General features: G+C 32.1%; 1 protein-coding gene across 1 annotated transcript in view; it reads left to right on the forward strand.

Moving 5' to 3' along the window:
• LOC125073127 (octopamine receptor beta-2R) overlaps nucleotides 1-4,701 on the forward strand; it is a 211,578-nt gene extending 206,877 nt beyond the window's left edge. Inside the window, exons 5-8 of the mRNA XM_047683831.1 lie at nucleotides 660-925; nucleotides 1,542-1,721; nucleotides 2,665-2,923; nucleotides 3,446-4,701. Of these exons, the coding sequence (XP_047539787.1) occupies nucleotides 1,552-1,721; nucleotides 2,665-2,923; nucleotides 3,446-4,177 (1,161 nt within the window). The 5' untranslated portion in view covers nucleotides 660-925; nucleotides 1,542-1,551 and the 3' untranslated portion in view covers nucleotides 4,178-4,701. The remainder of the gene's footprint in view (nucleotides 1-659; nucleotides 926-1,541; nucleotides 1,722-2,664; nucleotides 2,924-3,445) is intronic.
• Nucleotides 4,702-12,398: the final 7,697 nt, after the last annotated feature.

The following is a 12,398-nucleotide window of genomic DNA, read 5'->3' on the forward strand; positions in this document are numbered from 1 at the left end:
ATTATCAGTGGTTTTCAACTTCTAGTCCATGTATTATACTTATAAACCTTCTTGAATCCATCTATTATAAAAAAAACCGCATCAAAATCAGTTGTGTAATTTAAAAGCAAGCTTCTAAGCATACATAGGGACAGACAGCGGTAAGCGACTTTGTTATATACTATGAAATAATTATTAAACAAATACAATAATTATGGTACTAATTTAAAGCACCGGTACGAGTTAAATTTTACGAAATACAAAAGCGTTAAAATGTCAGCAAATTTTATTATTATTACTGCAATTTCGAAGCGATAAAATGGAACTGTGATCTAATAAATCTGTCAAGAACAGTTGTATTCAAAAAGTAACGCTTCTAGTTAAAGCATTTAATTTGGAAATAAATTTCAAATAATATAAAAATTAAATAATCCTATCATCGGTTCGAATGACGTTCCTGAGACCTGAAAATTTATCTCGACTTATTAATAAATACTCTAAACACATAAGTACGAGTACGAAAGTAAACGCCTGTACTTTCGTACTGTAATTCATAAAATGAATTTTATAGACCTGTCCAAATTAAGGAGTTTTGAAATTTGATTTAACAAGAATCAAACTAATAATGACAGTAAATATATGTTAATAAAATCGTATTAAAAATATTTCCTTCTTTTCAGATTATATAATGGAAGGATGCGAAGACTAGATTGAAGAAGATGAAAATATGAAGTTCCATAGCTGAAAATGTATGTGAAAAGAATAGTGGAAATAACATCCGAGACCGTTAAGAAGAAAAGGATGGAGAACTTGACGAATTACATTCTGATAATAAATCAATAGCTGATCTAGTTAGAATGATCGTTAAAGAGCAATCTATTGTAAGGTGTGAGGTAGTTTGTGATAATGAAACTGAAGTAAAGAAAGACAAGCGAGAAAGTTAAAGGTATTTTCTTTACGACATTTTCTGTGATTATATATAAACTTAGCGAGGACCAAGGTATTTTTAGTATTAGATTTTAAAAACTGTCTGAACAACGGAAGATAGGAGCAAAAGTTATGTGGTTCCAAAAATTTTTTATATTGTTATATTTCTTTATCGGCATCTTTATCTTGCTTTGATGTTCTAAAATCATTTAGCCGATCATTGGTCATTTTTTTCTGAACCTATAAAAACTAATTAGTCTTCTACGAATGTGTAATATATTTGTTATTTTAGTAATTTACAAATATCTAAAAATTCTATATTTCAAGTAATTATTGCATTACTTAACTTTTATATCCTTATAATTCATCTTGTGCTCGGTGGTTAGGAAAGAACTTCGTAAAGAAATATGTATGTGTCAACTGAAAAGCTGCCACATGTATTTACCAACTGGCATTTGTTCTTGGTGGTGGAGTAAAAAAACTATTTGATATCAATATTTGTAAACTTTTAAAGACTTTTACGAGCAATTTTGAATCGGCAATCGTCTTTTAAGCTGCGGGATATTTAAAGATTGTTACTGATATTTAGCTAACCAATACATTAATTTAAAAAATACATTTAATTTTGAATCTAGACTGCCCCTTATGGATCAAGTAAACGTTACCCGGAACGAGACCAGCAACGCGACGGGCGTGGAAGATTCAGAATGGACCCAAGCGGTTATGTTCAAGCTGCGAACAGCCGTGCTGTTGCTCATCGTGATAATGGCTGTGCTTGGAAACCTCCTCGTCATCGTCAGTGTTATGCGACACAGGTTTGGTTCTTTTACTTTTACAAAAGACTTCTAAATAGTCAACCTTTCTATACCTTGCTTATTGATAGTCTATATTTGACTATCAATAAGCACTTCTAAATATTGAATAAAGATTTTTAACTTTGACCTTTCTAATTTCTTTGTAACGTTATTAATTTTACAAGATATGAAACATACTTGATTGTATGTTTTATTGGTTTTTTAATTTCTCATATTAATGTTGTTTGTTTCCCTAATTATTCCTAGTATATATTATTTGGATTTAAATGAAGTATCTTTTTGGGACGATATATTTTCATGTTACATTTTATTAACGATTTTAAAATTGTGACTTTACAGTTCCAAAAATTGGAAAACGTACCGTAGAGTAACCTTTCTAAATATAAATAATATCTACCAGTCTTGTTTTATATTTGCGCTCAAATTTGTTCATTCGTTGAAGTTTTTCTAGTTATTCATTTATGAATAAATATAATGGACAAATATATAATAGAACCTATACTAAAGATTAATTAAATGTTTTATTTTTTATTTTAATATAAATAATTGTATCAATATTTAGTAACTTAATCTTAATCTTATCATGCGGTACCATACCATACCTATCGGTATTTGGTCACCTGCGCCTATAGACTGCAATGCAAGTGTAAACTATTTTTTACTCCAAATGTGTGCCATTAACTAAATTTAAATGTGCCTGTGATAATAAAGATTCCTGTATTATTATTGTTTCTATAGGTGAACAAAGTCCTAATTCCAATGAAATTTTATTAATAATATTTATTTCATAATGTAAGGGAATTGATAATCATCTGATTTAAATAGATATAAAACCTTTTTATTAAAAATAATTGTTATATCTTATGATTATTTTAATCGAATTTTATTTTGCCAATAATAAGTAATTGATTTGTCAAATGTCTAAATGACTTTTTCTTTTCAGAAAACTTCGCGTCATAACAAATTACTTCGTTGTATCTTTGGCGTTTGCTGATATTCTCGTCGCTATGGTCGTAATGCCTTTTAATTTTAGCGTCCAGTTTTACAATGAATGGATCTTTGGTCCTGTTATCTGTGACCTTTGGAACTCTTCCGATGTTTATTTCACATCGACTTCAATTTTGCATCTGTGTTGCATATCAGTGGACAGATATTACGCTATAGTAAAACCTCTCAAATATCCCATTAAGATGACAAAAAAGGTTGGTGAAAAGTTTCTATATACAATAATGCTTGTTTTATTTATTCGAATTATTTTTGAAGTACGTTAGATTGTTATATTGCTACAGACATTAAAAATTCTGGTACTTGATCAATTTAAACACTTACTTTAATGAACTTTTGGTTGTGATTATAATTTTCAAAGCCCAGTTCATTACAAACTTAATAATAAAGTTTGTCTGAAAAATGTTATCCATTTAAGTGTATTTGTTTTAATAATCGTTTACGCCGAAGTTTTCTTTGAAAGGATTAAAAGGGTTACTTAAAGGAGGTTAACTTATAACTTTCTGAGTATTTTAGCGTCACAAGAACTTTTACAAGTGAAATATAATAACGGTTAATAGGTTTAAACAGTAAAAAGCTTTTAAATTATATTTTAAAGTGTTTTTATTAGGTATCAAGTAAAAATAGGAAATCAAAATAAAAAAAAAATGCCAATTATTACATAATTTAAAAGAATAATGATGACAAAAATTATATATTTAATGTACCATTTCTTTCAGATGGCGTTTGTCATGTTAGCAGCGACATGGCTCAGTCCCATAACAATATCCTACGCCCCAATTTTCATGGGCTGGTACACAACCAGCGAATACATGAGAACCAGGGAGTTAAATCAATGTGAATTTAAAGTGAACAAACCATACGCTGTCATATCCAGTTCAATATCTTTCTGGATACCATGCACTATCATGATATTCACCTATCTCGCTATCTTCAAAGAAGCAAATCGCCAGGAGAAAGCTCTTCACGCGAGAGCTGGTAACGCAATGCTCATGCATCGTCATTCGAGAGAAGTTGGTGATAAAAACGGCGCATTGCATATCAACGCCACGACTCCCACCAAAGACAGGAATATCCTGAAAATGAAAAGAGAACACAAAGCAGCTAGGACTTTGGGTATAATTATGGGCGCTTTCATCCTCTGCTGGTTACCGTTCTTCTTGTTCTATCTGTCGACGTCATTGTGTGATTCGTGTACATATCCAGAGGTTGTGACTGTGATCATGTTTTGGACTGGTTATTTTAATTCAGCCTTAAATCCGATCATTTACGCGTATTTCAACAGAGACTTTCGTAATGCGTTCAAGAATACATTGGCTTGCGCGTTTTGTAGCTTCTGTCGGCGCAGTGCGTCTGACTCAGATGCTTTGGAACGATTGGATAGACGGGGATCCGCTCAGCTAAGAGTACCTATCCCATCAAGGAGGGCATCAGATCTCGCGTCCCTTTGAATATCGCCGAACTATGATCAAGTGACAGCCGTTTGACAGGCCTAGTGTTTCAACGAAATATGATGTACATATTCCGATTAATGACTGAATTTTGAACTTTATATCGATTGTTGTAAATATCGATTAAATAAATGTCTATAATAAAGTTAATAGTGAATTGACTATCGTCTTGTATTTAATATGCATGAATCTCAAAGATTATTTATTTTTGAAATATAATTTCAATTGTGTTGGGTTTTCTAATAATTCTTATAATAGCTAGAAGGTATATAAATATAATATGGTGTGTATTTTTTTAATGTACATAGTTTTTGTATAGATCATTTTCACAATAGTATTAATTCCAAAGATAGCCGATTCGTAGGCCTAAAACATAATGTTTCAGAAATAGACGAGGAGGCCAAAAATGTAAATACTAGTTTTAGAGGCTTTAATTTATAAAAATAATATATTACGATTATTTATTTTAGCAATTAATATTTATAAATGTTATCTTATAAGTAAAAATTGATAGCAATAAGTAGACGAATACAAATATCACCACACGCTATCTAAGTTTCTTTCAAATTTTAAGTTTAATTTTAAATAAATTGAACCATTAATAGTTTTAAAACAAGTCATAATAATACATTCGATCAGTTTCAAACATTCGACGACTCAATAAAAAATTCATCAATTTAAATCCGATGTAAGGTCACGTTTTTCAAAACTTTTTATGTTCCATTAAAATGATTTCAATACAAGCCATTGAAAACTTTTTACGCACGGATAAAAGATAAATAATCACTTTGATGGACAAGTTTTTATAGCAGATAGCGATAAAATATATGTAAATAAAACTTTAAATATAAATGTTGTAGATTTAAAACTAAGTGATGATAATATAGATATAAAAATAATTTCATTTAAACATTTATAGGGAGATATGATAATGATTATGGGGACAAATAACGCTTCAATAGAAAATTCGAGTTTTAACGTAATAATTGTTGTGCTATTAACTGTAATAGACCGACTAGATTTTGGTGTGTCAGTGTGGTGTTTATCTGTTTACGATGTCTATAGTCCTTTAATACTAACCTTTAATAATTCGATGGTTAAAATTGTACCGTAAATTTTGAGCGATGTGCTTCATTGATCTGTCAAATGATTAGCCCTAGCTGACTTAGTCACGTGATTAGTTATTTATAAATCGATTCCTATAGAGTGTATCTTTATTGTTATACATTGAATTACATTAATACATTTAAATTTAGAACAGCATGATCGTTCAAAATTTGCAAATTCGTATTTTGAAATTTACTTCGGTGTACATCTTCGATTCCTCATATAAGATATCTATCAGTCAATGTCCATATAGTGTCTTCGCTTATAACTCCGCGATCTCATTATTGTACATGTAATTTAAGAACTATTCAAAACACCATTTGCATTTCAACGTTTAAATAAAAAATAACCTTATCAAATCTCGAGTCTTACATTAAACGTGAGTAATTGGTGTTTTTGGTTCCTTAATGAGATGTCGCTCTATAAAGTCAATGTGTCTTCCTTTTAAATAAGTAATTAAGGCTCAAAATGTATTAGAATAGATTTAGAATTAAAACTAAAAAAACATAACACACGACTTTTTAATAGCCAGTTCTCATCGTATGTACCCAGTATGTATTTATATTATATATACATTTTATTATAAAAATAATATATAAAATGTAATTTAAATAAAATTACGGTTGTGACTTCTATAGATATTACAACAAACAAATTCATATCTCATCGTTATTGTTGTTTTAGTATTCCTTAGACAATGAATTGTGTTCGTATTTATTTTGTATTAAAAATGTTATTTTAATTTAACGTATATTTTGACCCATTTGAATTTGTAAACTTCGGTTAAACTCCGTCCAACGTGTTTTTTTTTAATCATTCATTGATTTAATTTTGTAAGAAGAATCTTAACTACATCAACTAATGTTAGCGTAAATTTAATTCAATATTAGTAAAGAAAAAAAAAACAGTGTATATATGTGTAGTACTTATGTAATACATAGAACATTTTGAATTGAAATTAACGTAGATTAGGCCCTTCAAAAAAAAAAAAAACAGCAATATGTAACTTTAAAACTAATTAGATCGATGTATAGATGATAAGTTTGAATTTTATATTATGAATGGAATTATTGGAAAATATATAATAGATAAACTAAAACTAAACTACGGTTTCAAAGGTCAACGCCATTTTCAATGAATATTTTTATCTTCACGAATTTCGTTGTTCTCTTACGTTGGTTGAAATTAAAATATTTTCCTATGTTTAGGTTGGGCTGTGATATTTTATATTATTCGTAATTAACGCCTTCACCGATCCCTCGTCTCGTTTCATTGATTAAAGAGTTCATTTGTTATTTGTAATATCAACTTAGTCGAACAAATCCGACTTTAATAATTTAATTAATGTTCAAAGTTTTATTTATTTAGATTGTAATCGCCATTTATCCTTCGTAGATTTTAATCTTGATACCAAAATATGAAAGTAATGAATTTCGATGTAAATATTCTTTTAATGATAGAAAATTATATGAAATCATTATAGCGTAATTATCATTGTCATTATAATAGGGTCGATCAAATTATTTTGAAATATATGTGGTCTTATTACGTGAGTTTTACTGTATGTTGTATATTTATTAAACTCTAAAATTTGTTTTTACTATTAAAGTATTGAGCCGAGATGGCCCAGTGGTTAGAACGCGTGCATCTTAACCGATGATTTCGGGTTCAAACCCAGGCAGGCACCACTGAAATTTCATGTGCTTAATTTGTGTTTATAATTCATCTCGTGCTCGGCGGTGAAGGAAAACATCGTGAGGAGACCTGCATGTGTCTAATTTCAACGAAATTGTGCCACATGTGTATTCCGCCAACCCGCATTGGAGCAGCGTGGTGGAATATGCTCCAAACCTTCTCCTCAAAGGGAGAGGAGGCCTTTATCCCAGCAGTGGGACATTTACGGGCTGCTAATGCTAATAATAATTAAAGTATCATTATAATATGTTTTAATTCAAATATATTTATTTATATATATTATAATCTATCATTCATCAAATATTGAAAAATTATACACAAGTAACAATTATATACAGCAAAATAACAAAAACATTAAAGAACTCATATCATAAGCAACCGACTATTCTATTCTATCTGTTATGTCAACTAAATATGGCTGCCTCGCCGCCCGCGTGTCATATCTTTTCTTATGCCACGTCGTCTGTCCGGTGACGTCACTTCCCAAGCCACGTCACTCAGTCTGCGTTCAACACGGCCTCTCCTGACATGAGAACGTCCTCGTTCTCTTTTGTTGAATGTGTCTGTACTTCTCTGCTAGGCCCCGCTTCTGACGAGGTATTAGGTTGAACATCTTCAGTTCCAGCAACTTGGTCTCGAATGGCCTCATCATTTGATGAGTCTGCACCTACCAAAAAAAAACATAAAACATCTTAGAAGATAAATTACGCTATGAAGCTATTAACAAGTGAGATAGAGGCACAACGTGAAGCATATCTCATAGTTTGTGACATAAGGGAGGAAGCACGACGTGAGGCTATCCCAAATGTACGAGATAGAGGCACGACGTGAAGCATATCTCACAAACTAAACATAAGGGAGGAAGCACGACGTGAGGCTATCCCAAATGTACGAGATAGAGGCACGACGTGAAGCATATCTCAAAAACCAAACATAAGGGAGGAAGCACGACGTGAGGCTATCCCAAATGTACGAGATAGAGGCACGACGTGAAGCATATCTCAAAAACCAAACATAAGGGAGGAAGCACGACGTGAGGCTATCCCAAATGTACGAGATAGAGGCACGACGTGAAGCATATCTCAAAAACTAAACATAAGGGAGGAAGCACGACGTGAGGCTATCCCAAATGTACGAGATAGAGGCACGACGTGAAGCATATCTCAAAAACCAAACATAAGGGAGGAAGCACGACGTGAGGCTATCCCAAATGTACGAGATAGAGGCACGACGTGAAGCATATCTCAAAAACCAAACATAAGGGAGGAAGCACGACGTGAGGCTATCCCAAATGTACGAGATAGAGGCACGACGTGAAGCATATCTCAGGTACATAAGACAGAGGCACGACGTGAAGCATGTCTTTTACTTACTCTCACATTATGCAGCATAGGCTTCAGCAGTTGACTCGCCTCGTCAAGGTACCATGGATCCACAGATCCCTCTGTATGCTCGGCTGTTCCTGACATAACTTATTGTACACACTTCTTGTTGATTGAAAGAACGCTTTCATAAAGTTATGGAAAATCGGACATCAGTTAAATTTTTCAACACTTACATTTAGTAGTAAACCTGTCTTTAATCATGTTACTCAAAATATCATAGAAAAGGACTTTACCAGATTCGACGGGGTGACGGAGTTTGTTAAAAATTATCCACTGTTTAACAATAAGAGGAGGTAAAAGTTGCTCGCGAAAATCAATGCACATACGATGCGTGCCGTCTTTTTTCGTGGCTAAATGGATTCTCTTGCAATCTTTATGTTGAGGAAGTCTCTGACTCTTACCTCTACCTAAGAAAGGCGATACGTTCGAATATTTACTGATTGACATAATACCTTTTTTCTGTTGAAGTTCCCGTTATAAAATATCCTGAAAACTTACGAATAACTTCGTGTAAATGTTGTAAATTATCATCAATAACTTTGGTTTTTAAGGGTATATTTCTATGAGACTCAACCGTAAACACATCAGTCACCTCATTGGAAACATGTTTTAAATATTGACGATCACACGTACGAACGTATGTAACTCCTGCACGGTTAAGTAGATCAGTGTCAATAATTATAGGACAGTTCATAAGTTCTGATGAAACTACGAATAATTCTACCTCTAAAGTAATTTCATCAAACTCAATCGGTAAAGTGGCATATTAAGTGGTTTCTATTTTTTGTCATCCTATACCTCTTAAAACCAGAAAACATGGTTTCCGAACACAATCAAAATGTTTCAGTAAAGAAGGAAATTAGAAAAATAGTAGAACCGCTATCAATTAAAATGTCTACAGGTACACCACATATAACTGCTACCACATCATTATCGCGTGTATCTTTTTTTTCCATACAGAAGTTAACATTGTCCCTATTTCGTGTTTCTGTCTCCAATTTACCAAATCATAAGGCATCAATTTTGCGTTAGTCAAGGCAGCGCGTAATTGTGGATCTGTGATACCATAAATAATTATTGCAGACATAAATTCATCACTTTATCCCCGAACGATTCGGAGATGAAGTAATGAACGACGTGCATAATCTGCATAGGTGGGATAATTATTTGAATCCGTATTCATGACATCAAATAAAATATTAGCAGCATCGGGTTTTTTTGGACATAATGGCTTAAATTCTCTCTTAAAATTACTCCAACTACGATCTGTTGTAACCCACTCATTAGGCCATAATCTAGCGTCACCTTTAAGACAATTCCCTATACGAGGGAGGCATTCATTATCATTCCATTTGTTAATAGCTATCGCGCGATCTACCTCATCGCACCAAACATCAATGTCATGAACACTGGGATCAAAGTTAGAAATATAAAATGAATGATTTACCAAAGTATTTATAGAACGAAATGCATCTACAATTCGCTCAGTGGTGGTCATTTCTGCATCAGTGATACCACTCACAGATTGAGTCCTCGAGGAAGACCCAGCGCCTGCCCCTTCCACATTCTTTGTCACCTGCGGCTACCGTGTGCGAAGGTCCGAAGGTACCCGTGTAGTCGCGGCTTCCGACGTTGGTGATTGTTGCACATTATTACCTTCTAAATTATTTAGACGTACAAGAATCAAATCCATTTGACGTCTAACATTACTAGAGGACTTGTCACGATGCCGGCCATGTCGACTTCGTCCTCTTTCTCGGCTACGTCTTTCACGCTTTTGGTCAGACATTATTAACAAAATACTAACAACGTTAGTATAACCATATAGCATAAAATCTGAAATCAAAAATCAAAGTAATCATCACACGTTTAAAGAGAAAAAATTTAAAAAACGTTAAATTCAAAAAAATATATGAAGGCTATGAGCGTCCATGCGTGAGAAATATAAGAAAATGTCAGAAGGCGAGTCGGATAGGGCATAAACCCAATCCCACTTCTGATATAATCTATCATTCATCAAATATTGAAAAATTATACACAAGTAACAATTATATACAGCAAAATAACAAAAACATTAAAGAACTCATATCATAAGCAACCGACTATTCTATTCTATCTGTTATGTCAACTAAATATGGCTGCCTCGCCGCCCGCGTGTCATATCTTTTCTTATGCCACGTCGTCTGTCCGGTGACGTCACTTCCCAAGCCACGTCACTCAGTCTGCGTTCAACAATATATTATCAAGAGTCTATAGAATGGTAATTAATTAAAATGTTCATGATATTCATAAAATTAGAGTTTTGATTGTACTAAAAATACTCGTAAAGATTTCTTTGTGAAATATTTTTTATTTACTCAGGTTTTTATTTATGTTTGAAATAATGGAAAGTTAATTAATTAAAAGGTCAAAGTTCAAGATTCTTATAAATTAAATTGATTAATTATAAAATCTAAAATATTTTATAATTAACTTTCATTATATTATTAATGAATTTAATAACTTAAACATCAATATGATCTAAAAAGATAGTTAATTTTTAAATAGGTAGACGGATGGATTGATGATCACCACCATATGCAATGGTGATATCAGAAATGTTCACCATTCTCTACATTATTAATGCCACCATACCACCAACCTTAACTAAGATGTTATGTCTCTTGCGCCTGTAGTTACACTGACCACTCGTCCTCCAAATGAGAACACAAGAACAATAAATATTACTGTTCTCTAAGTGCCAATCAGATTGCCTTACACAAAGCTCTAACACATTGACAATATTAAAGTAACATACAAGTCGGTATTCAACATTCAACGAGCGAGTTCATATTGAATAGTAATGTTGGTCTGTAGTATCAACACGCTTATCATTTAATAAACAACCAAAGAACGCTTTAAATTTATATTTTGATAACGCTGATCATTATATTAGTTACGATTTTGGTGTCTTATGTGCGAGTATTCCAATTGGAGAAAGTATACCTTTATATGATCAATTATTGGAATATATATTAAAGAAAATATTGTCCAAAAAAAACGAGACGTATACTAAGTCAAATCAGAGCCGTTGCCATAACACCTAGCAGTGTTTATTTTATCAAGATAGCTATTTTTTTTATCAATTTATGACATAGAGATTTAACAATAATTAAAAATAAATTAAAAATTACATACATGAAGGTAGAACTTATAGCTCACGTAAGAACGTATTATTATTGTTATTGAAGCCTTATGTAATAGAAAAATTAACATCAAGTCGTCTTTAAACTAAAATAATTGCAATTTCAAAATCAGAGAAGTGTGTTACTGTTGCTGACTACATTACCAAATAATTTCAATCATACGTTCTAAGCAATTACATATAGCATAATTAACATATTTTTATTTAAAATACACATACATTTGGCTCATGCAGACATTGAAACTCTTATATAGGAGGTATAAATAAAAGAATGGTAAAAACAATCGTAAAATTTAGATCCGAGAAATAGTCGAAAAGTTTATTTATATAAACTATGTAATGAGACCACAGATATAATGGTGAGAATACGAAAGAAAACTCGATATGTGCGTGTTATCAGCTTTTTGCAAAATAATAAAAATGTTTCGTACATTAATGTGTTTTGTTTTTGATACTCCTCAAAGACTTCAACCACGTCTCCATTACCAGTCTACCCAACTTTGATATCTATACTAGTATTATAAATGCAAAAGTAATATTTTTTTTTTTTATGATATAGGTTGGCAGACGAGCAAATAGGCCACCTGATTATGTAAGTGGTCACCATCGCCCATAAACAATACCACTTTACTAATATGAACCATTCCTTTCATTGTCAATGGGCCATCACCCACTTTTGGTTACCCTCCACTGAGAATAGCCGCTTGAGCTGTTATTCAGTTAGAAGAAATTATTCGAAATTATTTTCTAAGAACATGGAATAAAATCTTATTACAATTCAATTCTTTACTTACTGAGAGATAATTACTTTAACGAGATACAAATATCAATATAAATAAAAAATGTTGCC

This window comes from Vanessa atalanta, chromosome 23 (genome assembly GCF_905147765.1).
Source record: "Vanessa atalanta chromosome 23, ilVanAtal1.2, whole genome shotgun sequence".
In the NCBI taxonomy this organism is placed as follows: Eukaryota; Metazoa; Arthropoda; class Insecta; order Lepidoptera; family Nymphalidae; genus Vanessa; species Vanessa atalanta.